Source organism: Cricetulus griseus, chromosome 3 (assembly GCF_003668045.3).
Source record: "Cricetulus griseus strain 17A/GY chromosome 3, alternate assembly CriGri-PICRH-1.0, whole genome shotgun sequence".
NCBI lineage: Eukaryota > Metazoa > Chordata > Mammalia > Rodentia > Cricetidae > Cricetulus > Cricetulus griseus.
This window is the reverse complement of record NC_048596.1, coordinates 277855468-277879539: the sequence shown is the minus strand read 5'-3', so window position 1 is coordinate 277879539 and position 24072 is coordinate 277855468. Positions and strand designations below refer to the sequence as shown.

Here is a 24072-nt window from a genome sequence, read left to right as displayed (position 1 = left end):
TACACGGTGTCTCGTAGTGTTTTGACCCCGGGGAGAGGACACCCTGATACAATTTGGCTCTCAGGGACTTCTGGAACCTTCCATAGGCATCCAACAGAGAGGAATGTGACATCTCTTGGTGGTTTCAAAGGTCCAGGCTATCCCGAGTTTCACAAAGCAATGAAGCACACAACAATGGTTAAGAGAAAGCACAGACAACAAAAACAGGCCTGAGATATTCAGTTTCATTCACATGGACTACGTGAATTAGGCAGCAGGTCCAGACAGACTACCATTAAAGTTAGTGGTGTGGTCTGGGTAACTTCTTAAAAGCACATGCTTTCTTTAGTTTTAGCCTAGTGTGTAGTCTTGTCACTTGAAAGTCTGTAATCACATGAGACTTGCTATTACAGACACTGAAGCTCCTGTGTGAAGAGTCGTCGTCAGACCCCCCCCCCCCGCCCCCGCCGCATGGCATCACAAGCTCCCAGAAGCACCCGTTTCAGCTATTTGCGTTTCTTCTTTGCTATTGACCTCCTCCCCGGATATTATGCTTCCACTCCTATTTGTTGGTTTTTCGGTTGTGGAATCACCTACTGATCTCCTGCCAGGAGAGAGCCAGAGTCGGCTCCCATCTGTGCGCAAGCCTTTCCCACATGCCCACTCTGCCAGGCTCGGCACAGCTCCGTCTTTGCATCACTCCACATGCTGCAGTCACCTTATCTACTGGGGACGTAAATTCTATCATGACATGTCAACCTTACTGAGAGCTGAGCTGTCTAAAACCCATAGAATCTATCCAGTTACCATCACATCAGTTTGAGGAAGAGACCATTCCAATCACTCAGCCCAATGGAAGGTTTATTGGACATTGTCCCAATGCCCTGCTTCCATGAGGGAAAGTCTATAAATATAAAAAAATCAATATGTAAACCCATCATGTTTTCTATGAATGCCATAGCCTCAGATCTACCTGGAGCCTCTCAGAATCTTTATTCTTTAGAGAATGCATCTCCAATTTTCCCCCGAGGAAAGAGGGTCATGTCATCTGGACCATATAGAGCAAAGAGCATGTTGACTATCAATATAAAGCAGGCTTATGACAGTGTCACCCACATGCTGCATGAATAACTAAAAGACCCAGAGACTGATATTGGGGTTCAAGCTTCAAGCTGAAGATCAGAAAAGCAAAGCAGCTGGTCACTAGCTCTTACTCTACCTCAGAATGAAAGGTGATTCTGGCTCCACCAAACCTCAGACTGTAACATCTCTTCAGTGTATGGGAAATATAACAGGATACGTAATAAGAATAATATTAGTATTTTATTGTGGAAGATTACTTACACCGAAAACCCAGGTTAGTCTTGGCAGCCTTTCGAGACCCTACCAGAACCCCCAAAAAAGGTTGAGCGCCTCCTTCCCAGCTCTTTCATCCCATCTTTCTATGTACCTGTGACCACACCCAAACAGGTGTGGTCAACACTACAAGTATGTGGGAACTCTCCCTACACTTCAGTGTGGCTAGAGAACCCTGAGACTTCAATGTCTTCCTATCCTTACTCTGGCTGGAGAATGAATACCTGATACTGAGACCTTGCTCCGGTCTTATATATCTCCCTAATGCTAGGATTAAAGGCATGTGATCCCAGGTGCTGAGATTACCTTTGTGTGAGCTGTTTCTCATTAGGACTGGATCAATCTCATGTATCTCTGGGTGGCCTTGGACTCACAGAGATCCCTCTCCCTCTTAATCCTGAGTCCTAGGATTATAGGTGTGCACCACCACTGCCTGATCTCTATAGCTTGAGGCTGACTTTGCTTTTTGAATTCTCAGGCAAGCTTTAATAATTCATAAATAGTATATCACCACACTCTCACTCATGCAAAGTCACATTTTTCCTTGGTTTTCTCTGTGGACCACTTGGTGACCAACATTCTGACAGTTCCTTCACATCCCTTTGCTTTCCCAGCTAACACCTTCTGGTGTTTTGTTGGCTCCATTTTCCTTGTGTTTACATATTTGTTTAAGTGACTCTAGAGTGACCTTGGGAGCCAGACTTGTTCTAAAGATGTTATGTCCTCTGAGAGCCCCATCCTAACTAGGGAGTTTCAAGGCATCCTTTTTGGTGCCCCAACTACAATGCTTTGGGATGTCTGCTCCCCCTTTGTAAGTGTATCTGTTATTTTAGATGTTCGGAGCAGAGAAGTGTTAAAATGGGTTCTGTAGGATAAGTTACATCATAATCTTAATTATTCCCATAAAATCCAGCTCAGTCTTTTTTTTTAAACCTCAGATTAGAAGACTAACAGCCCCGAGGATGCTTATTCCCAGCAATAGCAATAGTAACAAGTTGACACTCTCATCCAGTGTGGTATCTTACTGAATCCTTAGACCTAACCCTGAAGACAAATACTTTGCGCTTGTTTAATTAATGATGTCTGAGAGTATTATGAAAGTCTTTCACAGCTGCTCAACTCAATGTAGACTGAGATTTGACCCCAAAATAAAGGTCTTCACCACTACAGTACATTGCCACCAGAGCTGCTCACATTTGTCTTTGTACAGACCATGCACACCAAATCACATCCGTGATCTGAGAATTCAGTTCACTTTACAAGAGTTCTGTGCCTATTTTGTGAGGGAAGGATGAGTATCCTTATTATAAACTGATCATCTTGCCCTGTTGTAGGAGCTCCCAAAGGAATCTGTGCAAAATTGCCCATGCTTAGATCTTTTGAATGTAAAGTCTCCTGCAAATGAGTGAGCACCTGTCTCCAGCATTGATGCTCGCTGGCCAGGACCCAATCATGGAAAAAACAATCTGTACTTGAAATATCACTTGAGGCTTAATTAGCACAATAAAAATGAATTGGGAAGCATGGATCGCCAAGGCGGGATAAACCACTTGCCAGGCACTACTTCTTGGCTTAATAAGATTTGAAATAAGCACACAGCAAAGCCCAACAACTCTTCCAAAAGCTGCTAGCGCACTGTCATAGACATGATGGCAAACACCAGGCCATTTCCATTCTGAGAAGAGAAAACATCACTAGAGATGAGAAATGGCCAGCATAACCTGCAGACTGATACCTCCATGCTGATGCTCTTGGCCCTGGATTTGTATAGGAAAGAACTGCTCACCTGCCTCCTTAAGATGGACAAAACAAACAAACAAACAAAAACAGCTTGTCAAAAACAAGGAACCTTGTCAAAAAACGCAGCTTCTTTGCCAGGCGGTATGGTTTGAACCCAGAGGGTTTGGGTCTCTAGCATTCCCCTCTTCCCATAGAGCACAGTTTGATAAAAAGAGGTTTAGATGACAGGTGTTAGACAATTGGTCACTATGCTTTGGTTTCTACAACCTTTATTCTCAAACTCAACAGGGCCCTGAATCACTTCTACCAAAATGTCCTTTAAAGTGTCTTCTGGAAGAATGTAATACCTTAAGATGCCCAAGATGTATGGTAGGGATGGTAGCATGAGACAGAGACAAATGCAAAGCTAAAAGTAGCAAAGAAGAAAGTAAGAGCTGTAGAAAACTGGGTGTTTGTATGTATTACCATGTAACAACGCTCAGAAAGTCTTTCTCTGAAAAACAGCAACACATGTAGCCACTATTGCTCCTATATCCCTACAGCCGACTTCAGTACAAGACTGTTTGAACTTCGGTTTTTGTTACTTTGAAGCAATTTGACACACTATAAAATATTTGAATCCAGTTTAAGAATTTTAAATCCAATGCCAAATGCCTTGAAAGCTGCCTGCTCACTCTGATAATGGTGAACAGTAGCAATAGTTATCACCTCTGAGATTCTTAAAACACACTGACCCCATCTTAAATATTTCCACGTATTCTCTCTTCCGCCGCCACAAATGTCCAAGAATACGTTATCATCTGTATTTCCTGGTGAGGAATCTAAAGCTTAGGAAGTGTTGAAATTAAACAGATGCTTGCTAGCCCCAGCTGACCCCCTCTCTGCCCATGGCTCTCACCAGCGTGTCACTGGGTGCCTCCTTAGGACTTCCAGGCTCTGCTCCACCCATGATGGCACATGACTCTTAAGATCTGAACAGAAGTCTAGGGTCCTCAGCCACTGACCCAAAATACATAGGTTTCACCTTTCTGATAAATGAGAAAATCAAGTCTCTGTGCATTTGGATTTTTAACCAGAAAGGTCACATTCTTTCTAGTTAATAATAGTGATGCATCAGTTACTATTCACTAAGAAGACACAATATTGTGCCTTGTCAATTTGTTCAGCAGTTCTTAGCTCTGTTTACTCCAAGTTGGGTTATCATTCATGGGTATAAACTTGGCGCATTAAGTTAGGATTTTGTCTACGTTCTATCTTTTCCTTTCTCCTTTCTTTTTGAAAATTATATTAACTTACTTTGTTATATGTTTGAGTGATTTATTTGCCTGGGTGCACATGGTATGTGCACCATGTGCGTGCAGTACCCACAGATGCCAGAAGAGGGCGATATGTCCCCTGTAAATGGTTGTGAACCACTGTGTGTGCCATGTGTGTGCCAAGAATCGAACCCAGGACTTCTGGAAGAGCAGCCAGTGGTCTTAACCGCTAAGTCGTCTCTCCAGCTGTCCCTCCCCACCCCTTCCTCTCTGTGCATAAAGAGCTCATAGAATTCTACTTTGGAAAAAACAGTCTGGACCTGGATCTTCCTCTGTCTTTGGGGAATACGTTCCAGTTTGACACCAAATAACAAACTCGCTTGCGCACATGCCCGCACGCACGCGCGCGCACGCACGCACACGCGCACACACACACACACACACACACACACACACACACACACACGCGCGCGCGCGCGCACACACGGAGCAGTGGAAGCTGTGGTGGGGGCTGTATCTGACCTGGAATTGGGTCCATGGCCATGCAGGGAATTCTACAACAAAGTGATGGAAGCTGGGGACTCTGGGAGCAAGCCTAATGTGTCTTCAAGCTAAGTCCACAGGGATAGGGAGTTCCACAGTTCCCATGAGAAGCTACAGGTCCCAGGCAGGAGATCAAAGCTGACCCAGGACAGTGCCCATCGCTCAAAAGAAACAGAGTTTCCACAGAGGAAAATGACAGCCGGACTCTATTGTGACTTAGTCCTCTCTTGGACACAGTAAATGCACCTACCAAAAGAAGGACAGTGAGCTGAATTTTAAGAGAGAAAGGAAGGAAGGAAGGAAGGAAGGAAGGAAGGAAGGAAGGAAGGGAGAGGAGGGAGGGAGGGGAGGGATGAAAGAAGGAAGGAGAGAGGGAAGAAAGGAACCAATAAACTAATTCTAGATGAGCAAGTCCCGGTCTAGAAACAAAAGAATGAATCTACTGAAAGAGTCTACTGAAAGAAACGCAGCCCTGGCACAGGAAGCACTGAGAACAGATCAGATCAGGAATTTATAGTTAAAACACTAAATATCTCAAACAAAAGAAGTGTATTGAGAGCAGCAAGAGCGAAATACCCAGTCACACGTAACGGCAGGCTCACTCCAACAGAACATTCTCAGGAGAAAGCTTAAAAGACAAGCAAAGGGTTTAAGGGTTTTTTAAAACCTTTAAAATTTAGCACAACATATTTTCAATCTCTGAAAGCCAGTGATTGCTAACCCAGATTGCCATACCCAGAGAAAACAATCTCTTATAATTGAGGGAGAAAGAAAAATTTTCCATGATAAAAACAAACTAAAGGAATTCATGACCTCTTAGCCGGCCCTAGAGAAGACAGGTTAAAGGCTCCTCTGGGCTGAAGACTAAGATAAATATTTCCAACAAGCTGCAGGAAAGAACAAACCACATGAACTTCAATTACACAGAGGGGAAATACAAAACCCCAAACACCATTAAAAATGGCAGGATTCAATATATACCTTTCAATAACTATAAATATCAATTGTGTCAATTACCCCAATCAAAAGACACAGTCCAGCAGACTCGACTGAAAACCACCCATTTACTTGTTGCCTCCAGGACTGTACATCTTCATCAAAGATGGGGTCAGTTTTAGGGTGAAAGGCTGGGAAAGGAATTCCAAGCAAATGGCACTAAGAAACAAGCAACTGTCACTGTTCTGATATGTGACAAATTAGACTCAAACCAAAACCAGTAATCAGATACAAAGAAGGTCAGTTCATATTACTCAGGGAACAATTAACCCGTGAAGAGCAGATTGCAATTCGGAACACATGACACACTGAACAGTGTAACCAGTTTCACAAGACAAGTGCCACTAGATGTCATGACAAATAAATCCCAACACAGTGTGGTTAGAGGACTTCGTTACCCTTGATCTCAATAGAAGACTGGTCATCCTTTCACGGATACCTTTTAAGAAAACAATGTTATTCATAGGAAAACCAGGTAAAGACACAACAAAAAAAGGAAATTATAGGGCAATTTCCCTGATGAACATAGTTGCAAAACTTATCAAGGAAAAATCTTGCAAACCAAATACATGTACACATCAAAAAGACCATCCAACGTGATCAAGTTGACTTCATCCTAGTGGCACAAAGGATGGCTAAACATTTATAAATCAGTAGATGGATCATCAGAGAGACAGACTGAAGGACAGAAATCTCGGGATCATCTCCACAGGCACAGACATGGCTTTCGACAAAATGCAGCACGGCTTTATAACAAAAAGCCCCAAACGCAGCTAAGCATGGGACAACACAAAGGTCATATGGAACCAGTAACCATTCTACCACATGGGGGGAATCCAATGCATTTACACTGACACAGTAAGAGTCCTCATTCCTTCCACTCTTATTTAAAATGGTGCTTGAAGTATTAACTGGAGCAATAAGACAAGGAAGGGAAATAAAGACAATACTAATAAGAAAGCAAGAAGCTGAATTATCCCTGTTTTTAGATGATCTACAGGAGATCCTAAAGACTTCATCAGAAAATTCCTGGAGCTGATAAGCCTTTTCAGCAAAGTGGCAGGATGAAAACCACGTCCATCCTAACTCACCATCAGATGAGTGAAAATTAAAACCTCTCTTCTGCTACCCCTCCCCAGCCAGAATCATAGACATAAAGAAAACACATGCTAGTAAACACTGCTGAGGATATGAACAAAAGGGAACTCTTGTGCACTGCCTGAGAGGATTGTAAAGTGGTCCAACCTCTGTGCACACGGCTATGGAGGCTCCCCAGACAACCCAGCCAGAGACAGCTGCTGCACATCCACGTTCACTGCAGCTCTACTCACAGCATCTATGTTGTAGGACAAGCCTAGGCTCCCACGGACAGGAGAATGAATAAAGAGCATGGGCTACTCTCCAGCCACACAGAAGAATGAAGCTACGCCATCCATATCAACTAACCAATCATCATGCTAAGTGAAGCCAGCCCATCTCAGAAAGACGACTAGCTCCTGTTTTCTCTCATTCTGAGGTCCTGAATTTTGTGTGGATAGATAACATCATATATATGACATAAACACTGGAGCAAAATTGTTCAAGGAAACAAAGGGTACTCAAGGACGGGGGGCTGAAAAGGGGCACAGGGTACAGACAAAAGGCATGCAAAGTACATCGTAATTGACTAAAAATGTCCTTAGGTGGCCCTGTAGCATGTACAGTAAGTACACACGGTGAAAACCTTAAAATATGTTTTTAAACCTGTGAAACATTACCTTGAGCATCATTGTCATCTCCCCAACCCTCTCTGTGTGGTTGACTTGTGTGTGTCTCAGTGTGGCAAATGTATTTGGTGTCTCTTCTCTGCCAGTTAAACAGGAATACACACCTCTGGTGGTGTAAAGAACAATTCTAGTTTCCTAAGTAAAAAATCCATAGGCTATTGCCTTTCCAATGTATTGCTGGTCACCTATTAATTCACCTTTATAAACACTTTTCAAATTACATTACTTGTCTCCTAATGCTTTGGTTGTTATTACAGATCTAGGGGATCCTTTGGGTCATTTGTGTCTCCTGATAATTGTGAACGTTTTCTACCAATGAGTGGCAGCAAATGAAATCCAACACAATTGCCAGTCAATTGCCAGTAAATGTTTTTTGAGCAGAAGAAAACAAAAACAAAATTTAAGATGATAAAACACTAAGAAATGGGTGAAGAAATGCAGAGAAATGTATTTTTTCAGTTTTAGTATTATAAACTTTAGACACCTGCAGAAAATGCATGCTGAAATATATGTAGTAAATATTTTGGATTTATTATTTTTTTCAAAAAAGAAATAAAAAAACCCCAGAAGTATACTTTATCACTTTCAAACAACAACAACAAAAAAAACCCAGAAACTAAAGATGAGAACAAATGAAAGAAAAGGGGAAATGCTACAGAGAATTAAGGAAAACATAGAAAGAGGTGCACTCTTCCAATCATAAGACAGTTCGCTATACGCTGGAGAGTGTTTAATAATCAGGAAAATGCGAACTCAAAGGCCAGGAGGCACCTTTAAGAGAGACAAACAAAGAAGCTTGCTGATATCAGGGTACATAACTTGCTAGAGTGTATCAGACTTGAGCAAGACACGTCGTGTAAGATAGACGTTCGGCTCTCTGGAGTGTCTTCTAGAGGAACATTTGCAGGACCGTGAAGAAGGATGCTATGTAAACACTCTGATAGTAACACTACGGGGGCTGGAGCCGGAAAGGTGGCTCAGCAGCTAAGAGCACTGGCTGCTCCTCTGAGGACCTGATTCAGTTCCCAACACCCACATGGTGGCTGACAACCTGTGATTCCAGTTCCAGGGGATCAGATGCCCTCTTCTGGCCCCTGTGGGTACTGCATGCCTGTGGTTCACTTACATTCAGGCACACACATTCACAAATAAAATTTTTAATTAAGAATAAATAAAAATGAGATCTTTCGTTAAAATGGTAAATAAGCTAAATAGCCATTAGCATGAAACACTTAGTGTGTAATTAAGATACATTTGACCACAAATGCTATACAAGCGTTAAAATCTAATGGGTAGTCCACTACTGACTTAACATGATTACAAATTTAAAAAGCTGTGTTTTTATAGAGTCTTTATAGAGTACAAGTACAATAAAGCACTTTTTATGACAAAATGTATTGATATTACCTATGCAATTGCAAATAAATAAAAATACCTTGAAAAATACAAGGTATTTTTGTGTTTTGAGTAAGGAAGATACAAAGCAAATTCTGCAGGAAAGTGGCAGACACCTAAGTATGCAAACTCACTGGCACAGCCCAAATGTTGCTTTAACGAGCACTGATAACACCCCCAAAACGGGTTACAAATGTGACCATTTAGTCTAGCTCTGTCAATCAAACCTCAGCTCCCTTGCAAGAGGGGGAGGTGTGTGAAAAATGTTACTCTCAAACACATAATTCCTCAAGAACTGTGTAGAAAAACAAAAGAAATGAAAAATGTCAAAAAATAGACTAAAAAATAATTATCTGTTCACTTTGAACATTTCTTCTATCCACATCTCAATGGTTGACCTTGCCAACGGTGGGTGACCCTCACCCAATGTCAGGACTATGCAGCCATGTTTTAAAGATTGACAAAAAGAGTCGGTGTTGGCAAAGACAAAGGAGACACCCATCTGGAGGCAGCTCATCGGATGAGGGCCTGTGCCAGATGCTCTCACTTGCATGTTCCCTGGGTCAGAAGGCCAAAGCAGCTGTGGGGATGTGGGTTTGAGCCAAGTGACCCAGGTGACTCAACAGGGAATCTCGTGTCCCTCTAGGCAATTTCTCTCCGCAGTTCTGGTATGTACCCAAGCAGAGAGCCACTATCTCTTATCAGCTGGGAACAGATACATACTAAGAGATACTTGGTATGCTGGGATTTTTTGTTTTGTTTTTTAAGGTTGGCTGGCAAAGAAGGTTGAGGGAAGCTGGCAAGAGAACAAAGTGAAATCCCCCGTGAGGAGAGCGGAAGACTCTGTCTGCCACAAGAGAAATCTGTGAAGGGCGAGTGATGTCTTCTAAGGCCCTTCAGAGTGAGGAGCAAGTGCTTAGTGTTTTATTATCACTATTAAATCCTCATCAAGAGTAAGCAGAAATAGTGTTGTTCTTAATAAAAGTGGGACTTCAAACAGGGGCTTCAGAAGGTAAACGGCCAACACATTCCTCGTGGACACGAATCAGGTGCTACATAATTTCCTGCTTTGTCACCAGCCACCAGAAAAGAGCAGAGAGACTTGTTTGTGAACTTGCCAACTGCTGGACTGATGAAATTGTGATGAGGGCATGACGCCCACATGCGGGTGTTATAGCAAAAAGGCACAGGATCATAAATTCCTAACCATGACTCTAATTTTCCTCCTTTCAGGACATCAGCTCTCACTGAGAGCTGGGTTTTGTCCTAAGGTGTCCTTTTAAACTCTCCGAATGGAGATGTTGGGGAAAATGGGAGGTGACAATAAAGTATAGAGCCTGAACCCAGACACAGGGACAAACAGGTGGGAGCACAGTTGGTCACAGCACGAGAGACACAAGTGTGGGGCAGCAAGGCAAGCCTAGGGGACGGTTTGCTTCAGCTACTGGACTCCTTCACCACCCTGGGGCCCTTCCCTCTGCATGGCCATCAAGTGTGTATGTGACCCAGCAGGGCTGTTCTCCTCATAGATGTTTTGTAGGAGACTGGATAGGTGGGTGGACGGATGGTGGGTGGACTGGCAGACAAATCAGCAAGTTAATTAACAGTATACATTTTCTCCGTGTTCTTTAACATCAGCTGCTCAGAAGCGATGCTCTACTTGGAAAGAATATTCACTGAAGGTGCCCCAGGCTGGCTTCTCCACCCTGCAGATGAACGTCTGATTCACCAGAGACGTTCACAACACACTCAGTGAAGTCTGGGTAGTGGTTTTCTTCCCAGACTCACTACCATACCAAGGCAATTAGAGTAATTAATTATAACTAGAACACATTGATTTAAAAATAAATTACCACAATTGGGTATCTGCAGGTTTGCCAGGGGGGTATTCTTGCTGCTTTCATTGAGGCAGTACAAATCCTGAGTGTCTGGACTGGATTTCGTCTCTTGGAGAGTCTTGATCCACATAATGTCGCAGGAACATGTGAATGGGTTGCCCGCCAGGATCCTACATGGAACAGAAATGCATCCTGATCAAGCTCCCCCTTATGTTTCAGCTTCACTAGCGTTCATGAACAACTACAGGAGAAAGCTTCTTAGCAGTCAACCTTTGCAAGTCATACCCACTTTCATGGCATGACAGTGATTATTATTCACGCCATTATCTAATAACTACTGTGCTGCTGTTATGTGCAAACAAAAACTGTAGAGACTAAAGATAGCAAAGAGACGCGGAACTTTGTAGAACATGTAGGAAAACAGATCTGAACAAACACGGCTATGGCAGAGAGCGTCTCATGGTGTGGGAAGGTGCTGTTCTTGTACTTGAGTGAAGTGTCGGTGGTAAAACTTTAGAAACATAATACACCTATTTCTGACCAGGTTAGAGACTTCGGAGTTCTCACTTCAGTGGGGGCACGGAACCATTTTGTCTCCATTTAAAATGGCACTAGAGATAGGAATCCAAGCTGAGGTACATGAGCCAGGAGGCTGTCTCTCCTGCCTTTCTGTGTTAGGCAACCAGAGTCCTTTTCATTCACACAAGAAAGCTGAGGGCATCAGCTGGATGGAAGACAGAGAACACATACACACATCCTCAACCTAGTGGTTGGTATGCTGGACTCCCCAGGCTGGCTGCACTGTGCAATCTACTTCAGGAGGCTGTGCTAAAAAGACTTCAGCCGTGCTGTCTGGACACTTATGTACTACAGTGGGTGAAAGAGGAAGTGGTCAAGAGGAAAACAAAAACCACAGGGAAAAAATCTTTAATGCTATTTATAATGCTCAGTGGTCTATTTAAGATGAATTCCATTTATGATAATGAACCTTTAAATGAGGCCATTTTCAATCGCTACGTGACTCTGCCTGGCGCTAACCACAATACTTAAGATTTCCTGAGGACGGGACCTGGCTTTGTGGCATTGTTTACTCCTGTGGTTTCCTGATTGTGCTTTAAGAATCTCAGAGGTCCCTGGAGACTTTTCTGTGAGTTTCTTGGGGGAAATGTGGTCATGGTAGACGGGTTTAATCTGTGTCTGCTCTCCTACCTCCAGGTATCCTGCCAATATCAGAATAGGATTGGATGCTACGAGACATGGATTAGGAGGCAGAAAAGACCCGCCACTGCTCAAACTCAAGTCACCCAAGCTGTTTCCTAGAGATCTGAATACACAAATAGCAAACGTCTCTCTGAAAGGAGGCTGTAATCAAATAAACCAAGAGGGAAAAAAATGGAAAGGATGCCTCAATTCTGAACCAGGATGTTCACAGGACCACACAGCACTGGCAGAGAGATGGCCGCTGTCTCTTCACACAATGGTTGCACTGGTTTGCTTAGGCTCCCACCTCTCCCACTAAAGGACAGAATCCTAGACACAACTTTCTCTCCTTCATTCTGACAGGTAACGGACACACGGTTGGCACCTGTTGAAGGAGTGGCTTAGCAGGAGTGGCTTGCTCTGTGTCACATACCTGCCTTTCAGGGCCACGCCTCTTCCTGTGTTAGAAACGCTGAGGGAGCAGAAAGGCACATAATGCATGACCTCCCTCACACTCGGGGCGACTTAAACTGGTCTCATGGGCGTAAGGTGTAGGATACTGGTTACTGGGTGGAGGGAAGGGTGATGGAGACTGTCAACTGGGCACAAAGCCACAGCCAGACACAGGAAGTCACAGCATTCTACAGCATAGTAGGCTGCTAAACAGTAATTATATTTCAAAAGAGATAGGAGAAAGTATTTTGAGTGTTGAATATTTGAGATAATATATATATTCATATATATAATCAATATATTAGTATACAAGATATGGATGCATCTTTATTCACTACATACAATGTCAAATATCATACTGTACCCCCAAAGAAATATATAACTAGTATCAACTTAGAATAATTTAAGGAAATAAACACCAGTGCTTAGACTCCCTGAAGTCAGTTTATTCCAAATAATTGCCAGTTGTCAAGATTTCCACCATGTAGCCCCTTCCTGCTTGCACAGCTGTGACCCTCCACTGGAGGAAGCCTCCTGCTTGTGTGACGCCCATGGACTTAGTGAAGGACCACCCTCTGTATAGGAAGATGCCATGTGTGTCTCATCCTGAGCACCTAATCCAAGGGGCACTCCTTCTTCTGGCATTAATTTGAGGACCATAATCCCCCACCCACGGTGTCTTCTCCAATCTGCTAGACCAAAGTCCCAACTCTCCCCACACTGACCCTGCCCATGCCCCCAACACATACCCTATACCCCAGAAATCAGACCTGCCTCGCAGCTCTGCTGGGCATAGCTATTTCTAGCAGTCTGGTTCCCTACTGGTTGAAGCAAAGAATTGTTTCCAGACTGCCTCTGTGGAAGTGGCAAGGGGCTCCCCGATTGGGGCAGCCAGCACTCAGATGGGCACACACCAGCCTGGATGTACCTGGCACACATGCTCATGGACAACCTTCTCACATGTCAGGCTTGGAGGTTCCATCTCTAAGGGACTTCATTCTGGTACTCAGAGCCCAAGTCACCTCTCTTAGCCCTGCCACAGCCTGGAACAACAGCAAGCGGGGACAGGAACCACCCCAGATGGGAACAGAGCCCAGGCTCATCCCACCTCTCTGGTGTCTGGTAGCAGACTGGGCAGTGGCCCTGGAACCCATTTTCTCTGCCCTGAGCTGGGAAGCCTCACTAAGGACCCTGGCTTCCCCTGCAGGTCTGGATATGTGACAACACCCATCCTGCCTCACATTCCTGACCTTCCCAGAGAAGAAAATAAATATGGAGAATGGATGTTTTTAAGTGCTTAATGCTATTGGTTCTCCCTAACCTCCAAGTCTAACCTCCAAGGCCTGTCCTTGGGGATCCCCCAAGCACCTCCCTACAGCAATGACAGCCGTTCATATATTTGCCTTGTGGCGATTACACCAAGAACTAAACACCATTGGAGTTCAGTTCTATCCTTTTACCGCAGAGGAAACTAGGACATATGGTTAAATACTGAGCATCGTGGTGGACTGCAAAGAAAAGCTCTCAGAGACAGCAAGGTGGAGAATAACCTCTCCACCGAGGCTGGCTACACCCAAGCCTATGCTGGCTGAGGCTGACGGGCAAAGCTGGGATGATTTCATCCACTATAATTCCCTCTTTGATGAACTTGCCTTATTTGGGGACTTGGATAAAACAGGAGCCAGGTGAGATGAAATATAAAGCCACTTTCACACAAAACTCCCTACTGTTTTTTTCTCTTTTCCTCTATTAGAAAATAAATTATTTATGTAAAAACAACGTTCAACTGATCATAATGACATATAATTGGGATTGAGATTTTAATCACCCAATTGGGGCAAAACTAGAGAAATCGCTTTTCAAGAATTCTGATGCAACATAAACTTGCAATGGTACTCATTTAAAAAAAATAGTTAATTATCCTTTTTTTTTGAAAAATTTCCCCCAAATGCCAGACAAAATCATTACTTACAGATCAGACAGGTCAAGGTGTCGGAAATGCTTCCTCGACAAACTGGTCAGCTTGTTTCTTGTGAAATTACTGAAAGAAATCAGATACACTGTATGAATTCAAAAGGTTATGGTTTTTGAATGATGTGTTCAAATAAAGGTTTTGTTTTCAAATATTTTTTCTTGGGTTGGGGTACACTCCTGACTTAGACCTAATTATGTCTTTTACCTGGACAGATAACTTCCTGGGTTCCCTGCCTGTCTTGTGGTTTCTACACACTGTGAAAGAGAAGTGTGTGCTTCAAAGGGTCTATTTTTATATCTTCATTTCACTCAAAAGCTGATGTCTCCCATGGCGGTTGGAAGTCTAGTTCTATGCCTGGTGGACATCCTGAGGTTTTGAACATCAGAAGCTCACAAGAACACAAAAGCTTTATAACTAAAGAGCATCTTGAACATTTTGAGGTAGGTGGCAAACAAAATGTGGAATAGACATAGAACATAAACTGTCTTTCCAGGAAAGAACACACATGCTGGCTGAAAAGGTCCTGATGAGACCATTTACAGACGGCCTCAACAAGCAAGTGACTCTGAAGAGGGCAGGATGAAAGTTGGGGAACAGGGTGTGTGTCAGGCTTTATCCTGAACTCCCAAGAAACACGGCATCTTCAGATGTACATAAACCAATGGAAAGATGCTCTATGCATGGCAAAATATAAAACAACAACAACAACAACAACAAAAGACCTAATGAGTTTCCTGGTGTGTTCTAAATATGTGATTTCATCAGGTGGGTGGGCTTTCCAGTGGTCTATGCCGTGATCATTGGGGTGGGAAATTCCCAGCCATCACCCTGGCAGCTAAGTTTGTTTACTGTTTAAATTTTACTTCAAGTTAATGAGATATAATGTCTGATAGTGACAGTAATCCTGGCCCTGACTTGTACCTGAGGGCAGTATGCTGTATCAGTCCAATGATTCTCAGTGGAAGTGTTCTAGTCTGTGTGAACAGTCATCTTCAGAGACAGAGACCAAAGCCCAGGAGTGAGACTGGTCAATGGAGAAAAGTGTGGTTTCTCATGTCTCAAGAATGGGTGCAGAGGCAGGTGGATCTCTATGAGTTCAAGACCAGCCTGGTCTACAGAATGAGTTCCAGGACAGGCTCCAAAGCTACACAGAGAAACTCTATCTCGAAAAACCAAAAGAAGGAATAAAAAGCGGGGTATCCATCCAGTGAACCTTTTCACAGAGATCTCCACCCGCCTGAACCCCAGCTGACAGCAGGACGACCCCCTGCCTTGTACATTTGTGTCTTCTTCACTAGCACTAGTGCTTACCCACAGGAAAGGGTGTAAGGACTCAGGCATTCTGCTGGCCTGCCCCTGTCACCTGGCAGAATGCACTCAGGCAGTACTCTGGTCAGCCCAGGGTTCCATGAGTACTAGTCTGCACACAGGAGCAAAGGACCCCTTTAAGAGAAAGGACCCCACCCCCCATCTATGGTCTCTTTCCACTATTCCCCTGGGCAGACAGGACTTTTCCCGTCTCCCTCTTCTCTTCTCTTCTGTCCTCTCTCTCTCTCTCTCTCTCTCTCTCTCTCTCTCTCTCTCTCTCTCTCTCTCTGTGTGTGTGTGTGTGTGTATGGGGGGGTCTGTGTCTGTGTCTCTTTACCTCTTTCCTGCCCCCACCCCATTCCCTTTTTAATAAAACTTCTCACTTAGGCTCTGTCTGCCTGGAGTGTTTGTCCCCGCCTTTGTCACCTTCGCCTGCCATAGACTTCTCCAAGGTCCCCTCGCGCTTTATCATAACAAATGGTGTCCCACATGAACATAAAACCCACCAGGAACTTGTAAGATGTGCCCATAGAAGTCTTTTCTTTTGGAACATGAACTAAGAATCGTTTCAGTGGAGCACATCACATCAAAAAGTCTACGCCTGTCTTTAAGGCACAGACAGAAATGTTTATATTCATCACAAATCCCAATCCTTCTGAAAAAATGAAAAAAGAAAAAAATATGTTCTTCCCTCTCCCAGGAGAAATTAAAAACAGGGTGGGAGAACAAGGACGGGGGAGGTAGGCCCTGTGGAACAGCCCCTCCCCCGTCAGCTCCATGCTGCCCTGTGGAACAGCCCCTCCCCCGTCAGCTCCATGCTGCCCTGTGGAGCAGCTGCTCTGTTGGGTTGCCAGCAGCACAGGGCAGTGCAGGGTTACCGGCCAAAGAACAAGATGAGTTTTATGAAGCATAGTTAGGAATGGGGCCAAAAGCCAAAAAGGAGGAAGAAGGAAGAAAAAAAGACCAACAATCCTCTTACTGTTTGATTGTAAAACTTTGTTAAGAGCGTAATTAGCACCTCGGCAAAGCCCCTGGAAAACACACATGCTGGCTTTTCTCACAGTCCTTGAGGTTTTGGGGTCTGGGCAGCAATCAAAGGCACCTAGACATACTTTCAGAGCTTTGGGTGGTCACTGTGTGGAGCTGACTAACATGGACCAGGCAAACTGAGGCAAGGATGAGCCAGGGCTCCCCTCTGAAGTTCCCTAAAGTCCAAAGGGCAATCAATAGGCCCCTCTTTCCCACATTGCTGCGTAGGTGGGGGATCTCGGAAGGGCTGTCAGGCCAGCCTGGGACTGGAGAGGGACAGCTTTGGGCACACATTTCTTCATTAGCCAGTTGCACCTCACTTTGATGGTAACTAACGGAGGTCAGTGCAATTTGCATCCGGGAAACCCAGGGAAAACAAACTGGTCCCCAGGGTCCTGAGACCCAGGCAGAGGCTGGGACAGAAGGCAGATGCTAGACTGACTCCCTGCCCATCCCTGCCATCCTCCACAGGCTGCCCGGTTCAGCCTCATTCTGTGACTGGGAAGAACCCCTTTCTTCATGAGGAAGCACAAAGCTCACTGGCAAGTCACCACTCTCTGTGCCATACTGTTGACAATAACTACACAAATCAATAAAGTTTTTGAAGTTTGATCCATTATTGGCTCCTGCATGTTGTCTGGTGAGGAAGCTATACAGAATATCCACCCCTCCTTAGTTTCCTATTTTAAATAAGACCATGTGAAGAGGCAGGACTTTATGGATGTGCGAGCTAGAACACCATTAAAATTATCCTATCACATAGCAACATGAAAAGCACACAATGGCTATCAATAGAATTACAATTAGCTATGGCCCACTGTTCATATTATAATGGGAGCATCAATCCCCCGAGGATTCAGGCAGCACACACAGCAACTGCTGAGCGATTCAGGTCTAAGGTCATCTGTAATGAAAATTCAAAAACTTAACTATTAAGGTCATTAATTACTTCTGAGAGATTGCAGTGGGACATTTTTCCATTCTTATCCTGCTGTCATGTCTGTGCCACCAAGAGCTACCAACACATCAGGTTTGCTCCAGCAAACCAATCCAGACAGGTTGTCAAGAACTATTTCAAGGAAATGTGTTTTTAAGATGTGCCCAGAGTTTTGTTCTGGTTTTGCAGAGTGTTTTATATCTTAGAAAGTGACTTCATTATTCCTGTCACATATAAAATATGAACTCATGATAATGACTTTATGAAATTAAGGTCTTCAGTAATATCAACACATTTCCACAGAGCAACCAGGCAGGCTGCTCTAAGACAATGAATTCTTTAATAACCGGCATGGAAATCAGGCCGGGAACCATGTTCCCCAGTGTTCCCCAGGGAAGGGGAAAAGGGACAGATGTTGCAAGTTGATAGTAATGGCAGAAATCTTATCTCCTTTATTCCTGCCCTAAGGACATGCTGGGTAAGCCAAACAGCTTGCTTGCCTATGTGCCGGGAGTAGAGACACCATTCTATGCAAGTGAAATCCAGGTGAGACTGGCAGGTAAACTGTGAAATGCCAAGGCTATCCTTGCAAAGAGAATTTGGTCCCCAAGAACACAGATGACAGCTTGCCAGCAGGTCGATCCCAACTGAAACTGACAGTGTGAGGGAATCTGAGTCTGGGGAGGGACCGTGGACATTTTAGTCTTTTGAGTGATCTGTTTAATAGGATATCTCAGGAAGCCCATAATTTATTGGCTTAACTGGTATCATTGAAGGGACTTACCAGAAATAATAATTCTTATCTCCTGCATTTCCAATTGACTTCAGCCAACAAAATACCAGTATGACTTGGGGGGAATCAGTTCCTACTATTAAGAGTCATCTGAACCTGTCGTTTATCCAGTGATTGATTTTTTTCCCTCTATTTTTATCAATCCAAGGCACATGCTGTTGAGAAAATGAAGGCTCAAATGGCCCTACTATAAGGGAAAAAGCATTAGTAATTTTTATTTCCTCAAGCCGTCCAAGGCCAAGTCAGCATCTTGATTACTTAGCTTGATGTCTTCCAGGGAGTGTGTCTTATTCCAAGGGAAAGAATCAAGACCTCTGTACAAGGACATCGTTTTCACATCAGAGTCCTTGCTGTTGGCCCAGTGTTCTGTCCAAAATGGAAATGGCCCAGAAATCCACAAAAGGGAATGAACAGGCTGTTCTAAGCACCCCAAAGCCATTCTGAAATCAACAGAATCGAAGCTAATGCCTCTGAGCCATTGTCACAGCTTCACCAAAGAGAAGGTTAGAGCTGGCAAAGGAAGAAACTAAGCAACAGTGGGAAGATGCTGAATAAAGCGAGAGGGCCACTCTCTACTCACACGTGCTGCAGGTTGCTGTTCTTCAGAAACGCTTTGTAAGCCACGAATTTTAATCCAGAATCCACAATAGTCCTACAGAAAACACATAATGGCATTCGCATTAGAACTGGGTGCCAAGCCACCTATGCGACGACGGCAGCAGAGCACAAGAAAGGCTCTGAGGGTGCATGAGTGGTGAGTACTCACAGGGTTCTCAGCCCCACATAAGCTTCCACGTCATCTTCATTGATGATTTCTAACCTTTTCTGATTTGCAATGAAACTGTAACAAAGCAGAGAGGAAAATGTGGGTGACTCAGACTGCAGGTGAGAATATGGAATGATGAGTAACTTCCATGCAACCTTTCCAAGGTGTCCCAGGAGTCCCTTCTGTACCACACAGTTATATTCTTCTTTTGTGATCTATCGTTGGTTCTTTGAGAGTTTAGTACAGTTTATTTTGATCATGTCACCCCATCCCACCAGCTGCCCTAAATCCACCCCAACCCTTTCTTTCCAGTGAAGGCAACAGTTAAACTGACCAGATTTCATCAAGTGTCTCATCATTTATCACTTTCCTGCCTAAAATTTTCAGTTTCCCTCCCCCTTTAAAGGTACCACCACTATACAAAGGTGAAAATGTGTCCTGAGGTGTAAGAAAGGTCACGTTTCTGCACATTCCAGGAGACACAGTCACTTCCTCCTTTTTTCTTCTAAAACAGGAAGTGCATTACCCCTCATCTCCCTCCTCTGTGTGCTTTCTTGGCCAGCATTCTCTCCTTCTGCCTTTGTCAGCAACAATTCCTATATTTCCTTTGATGAACCACATTCCACAAGCCCCAGGTGGCCCTAGTGAGGTCTCTGTCTCTGTATCTTTCCTCCCAGCCCCCAAGGCTCCTAAATACAGGAGTTAACTAAGGACTCTGGCTAATGACAGAGAATAATATTCCCTTGGCCATGATGATTGGCTGAGAGATGTGCCTGTGAGGTCAGTGAGACCAATGAAACTCTTCCTTAAGATTTAACACTAAGAATCCTGGGACAGAGGTGTTGGGTCTTTCTTGTTCTCTGGACTCATAGCTGAAGAACAGCACAAGCCTAGAGCTTCCAACAGGTAAAATTTCTACCACAAGAAAGAGGCCTCCAAGAATGAAGTCAACAGGAAGACAGCTAATGAGACATAAAAAGGGACAGTGTCCTCAAAATACTACTTGGGTCTTTGAATCCAGCAATTTCTGAAACAGATATTACTAACCTATTTGATCTGGATTTCTGTCATTTGCAATCAATAAAGTCACCAATAGTACAAACACAGCTATTAAAACTACCATCCTGGAGATTTTTTGTGCTCTGCCTTGTATGATAGTTGTTTAAGAACCCATCTCTATATTCTTAGGTCACAATCTTTTTGAAAACAGAATTGTTTCTGTAATTCTTGATATGCATCGAGTAGATAAGGGGGGAAGGATGGATGGATGGATGGAAGGATGGATGGATGGAAGGATGGATGGATAGATGGAAGGATGGATGATGGATGGATGGATGGAGGGATGGATGGATGGAGGGATGGATGGAGGGATGGATGGATGGAAGGATGGATGGATGGATGGAAGGATGGATGGAAGGATGGATGGATGGATGGATGGGTGGATGGTCAATGGTGGCTACTGGTAGATAGATAGGTGGATGGATGGATGGATAGATGGATGGGTAATGGCTAGCTTGTGTATGTATATGCATATGGATGAATGAATGTATGTTTGTATAGATGGGTAGATAATGGAAGGATGGACAGGCAACAGTTGCAGTTACAAAAGTACTACAGGAGTCATGGTAAATTTTCCTTTGTCATCTTTGAAAAACATTAAGATGTATAACATTTTCATTAATACACTAAAGCCAAACATGCAGCTCTTCTGTTAATAATGAGTTAAAATGAAATAAATGTCTTGAGTAATGACACATGATAGCACCCAGAATCTCTGGGTCCCCCTACTGAATAGGCAAAAAGAAAATGTTAAGATGAATAGTAAGAACTTGGGCAAATCAGGGCCGAGGAGTGGGTAAAGAGCTTTCTGTACAGCCATGAGGAACTGAGTTTATCTCTAGAACCCACATGAAAGTTGAGGGTATGCACCTGTAACCCTAATTCTATGGGTATGGAGACAAGCCAATCCCATGGCCTCCTTGGCCAGTCAGTCTGGCTGAAATAGCTAGCTCCAGGTTCAGTGAGAGACTCTGTCTGCAAAACAAACAAAACAAAACAAAACAAAAGAAAACAAAAAAAAACAAGATAGAGAAAGATATCCAAAGTTGAGCTCTGGTCTCCACACAAGTACACAGAGGTAAGTATGCCCTCTGCCCTCTGCCCTCACACATATGTACAGATAGACCACACAGAAACACACACACACACACACACACACACACACACACACACACACACACACACACACGCATCTGTAAGAAGAATAAATGAATAAATGAGAAGATAGAATTAGGGCACATAAAATTAAAATTGAAAAGCTGTATATATAAACTACACCAATATCAAAATCATTTAAAGGGAGCCACACAAACACTACATCAGAAACCTAGCCTCCAAAACAGGCCAACCACTTCCCAAACTCAGATTCCTAATCCAAGACCAGCTCTTCGCAGGACACTAAGACAGGACAGAAAGTCAGTGAAGTCACTATAGGCTAACCCTCCTCCTATCTGACACAGAAGAAGGAAATAGTTCAAGACCTGAACTGAACGCTCAATTTTTGACATCAAGTTTTTATGAAATGTTTCAAAATCATCACATTTTGGAGACACTTTTCCAAGAATTTCATTGCACTAACATTTTCAGTAAGACCACGGTGACCTCATTCTTCTCAGTGAGCTACACTAAGACCTGGATTCCAGAGTGCTAAGTATTTTTAGCATTTTCTTTATGCCACAGCAGCAGGGAAGGAAGAATCAGTGAGGGAGGTGTCTTTGGATTCACCACTGGAGCATGGGGCAAGTCCACCTTTCCCTGTGCCCAAGTTAGCATGAGTTAGCACGGTGCCCGTCATCCTTCTGAACCCTCTCTATTGCTTTTCTGTCTATAGAAATCATCACTGCAGTCTCCCTGATCAGGCAAAGCACCCAACACCCTGGGTGGTTATCTAAGCAACATCCTGTGGCAAAAACATTTATCTTTACTTCAACCTTTCTTTTAGTTATTTGTGCCATTTCTAAATGTCTATTTCATTTTAACCCAGTACTTAGATTATATGTGACCCAGTTGTACTCCATAAAACACAATGAGCACAAAGAAAGCAGAGACAACATGCCAAAGAGGTGAAGAATTAAGGTTTAAAAAGCACCAGCTTAGCCGGGTAGGGTGGGGCATGCCTTTAATCCCAGTCCCTGAGAAGTAGAGGCAGGTGGAGATCTCTGTAAGCTCGAGGCCAGTCTGGAATACACAATGAGTTCCAGGACAGTGAGAGCTACACGGTGAGACCCTGTCTCAAACAACGCAAAACAAAACCGAAAACATTGACTTGTTAGAAGAGTCTCATTTTTATTTTTAAGTTTTTTGGTTGCAAATACTCAAGAAAACAAGGAGACCAATTTTGTCAGTGACAAATACATGTTTCTCAGGACAAAGTCAGCAGCATCAGGTACAGCAAAGGGAGATTGTTCATGGATCTATCACCAGATCCATTTTTCTGAAAACCACTCAAAGACCATACAACATTATAAAAATGGCCATCGAGTGTGAAGAAAGGGATGCTGGCTACATGGCCCTGGTCAAAGGGTCTGTGTCCTGAGTGGGCAAAGGGACTGTGTCCTGAGTGGGCAAAGGGTCTGTGTCCTGAGTGGGCAAAGGGTCTGTGTCCTGAGTGGGCAAAGGGTCTGTGTCCTGAGTGGGCAAAGGGTCTGTGTCCTGAGTGGGCAAAGGGACTGTGTCCTGAGTGGGCAGAGGGTCTGTGTCCTGAGTGGGCAAAGGGACTGTGTCCTGAGTGGGCAGAGGGTCTGTGTCCTGAGTGGGCAAAGGGTCTGTGTCCTGAGTGGGCAGAGGGTCTGTGTCCTGAGTGGGCAGAGGGTCTGTGTCCTGAGTGGGCAGAGGGTCTGTGTTCTGAGTGGGCAGAGGGTCTGTGTCCTGAGTGGGCAGAGGGTCTGTGTCCTGAGTGGGCAGAGGGACTGTGTCCTGAGTGGGCAGAGGGTCTGTGTCCTGAGTGGGCAGAGGGTCTGTGTCCTGAGTGGGCAGAGGGTCTGTGTCCTGAGTGGGCAAAGGGTCTGTGTCCTGAGTGGGCAAAGGGTCTGTGTCCTGAGTGGGCAAAGGGTCTGTGTCCTGAGTGGGCAAAGGGTCTGTGTCCTGAGTGGGCAAAGGGACTGTGTCCTGAGTGGGCAAAGGGACTGTGTCCTGAGCGGGCAAAGCTCCCCTAGCAATTGACACTAAGGTTGTTCCTGGTTCTTATCTAAGTAGAGAAGTTCAGGGCCCGGTTTCTAGCTATAAATAACCCATGTCATCCACCCCTAAGAAGTTCTGCTTAGGCCTGAGGAGTTAGCTCGGCAGCTAAGAGCACAGTGGCTGTTCTTCTGGAGGACCCAGACTCAGTACCCAGCACCCTCATCCTGGCCTACAGCTCTCTGTAACTCCAGTTCCCGGGTACCCAGTGCCCTCTTCTGGCCTCCACTGGCATTAGGCATGGTCATGGTGAACAGAAATAATACATGCAGGAAAAACACGCATATACAAAAAATAAACATAAAGAAATCTAAAAAAAAGAAAGAAAGAAAGAAAGAAAGAAAAAAGGAATTCTGCTTAGTTACCACCAAGTAAGGAATTGCAAGTAGAAGGGGAGCCAGTGAGGCTTCCAGGCAATTTACAGAAGAAAACCAAAGTGGCCAGGGTCCCCATAGAAAGCCACTCACCCTCTAGGATTCTGAAACACACAAACACATCTCTCTGTC

The 24072-nt window shown here is 44.1% G+C and overlaps 1 protein-coding gene across 5 annotated transcripts in view; it reads right to left on the bottom strand.

The window, feature by feature from the left end:
* Ntrk2 (neurotrophic receptor tyrosine kinase 2) overlaps positions 1–24072 on the bottom strand; it is a 327293-nt gene that overhangs the window by 277407 nt on the left and 25814 nt on the right. For all 5 annotated transcript variants that reach the window (XM_035441549.1, XM_035441550.1, XM_035441551.1 and 2 more), the window contains exons 2-5: positions 19331–19405; positions 19145–19216; positions 14495–14563; positions 10885–11039 (exon numbers count right to left, since the gene is read on the bottom strand). In XM_035441549.1, coding sequence (XP_035297440.1) covers positions 10885–11039; positions 14495–14563; positions 19145–19216; positions 19331–19405 — 371 coding nt within the window. The remainder of the gene's footprint in view (positions 1–10884; positions 11040–14494; positions 14564–19144; positions 19217–19330; positions 19406–24072) is intronic.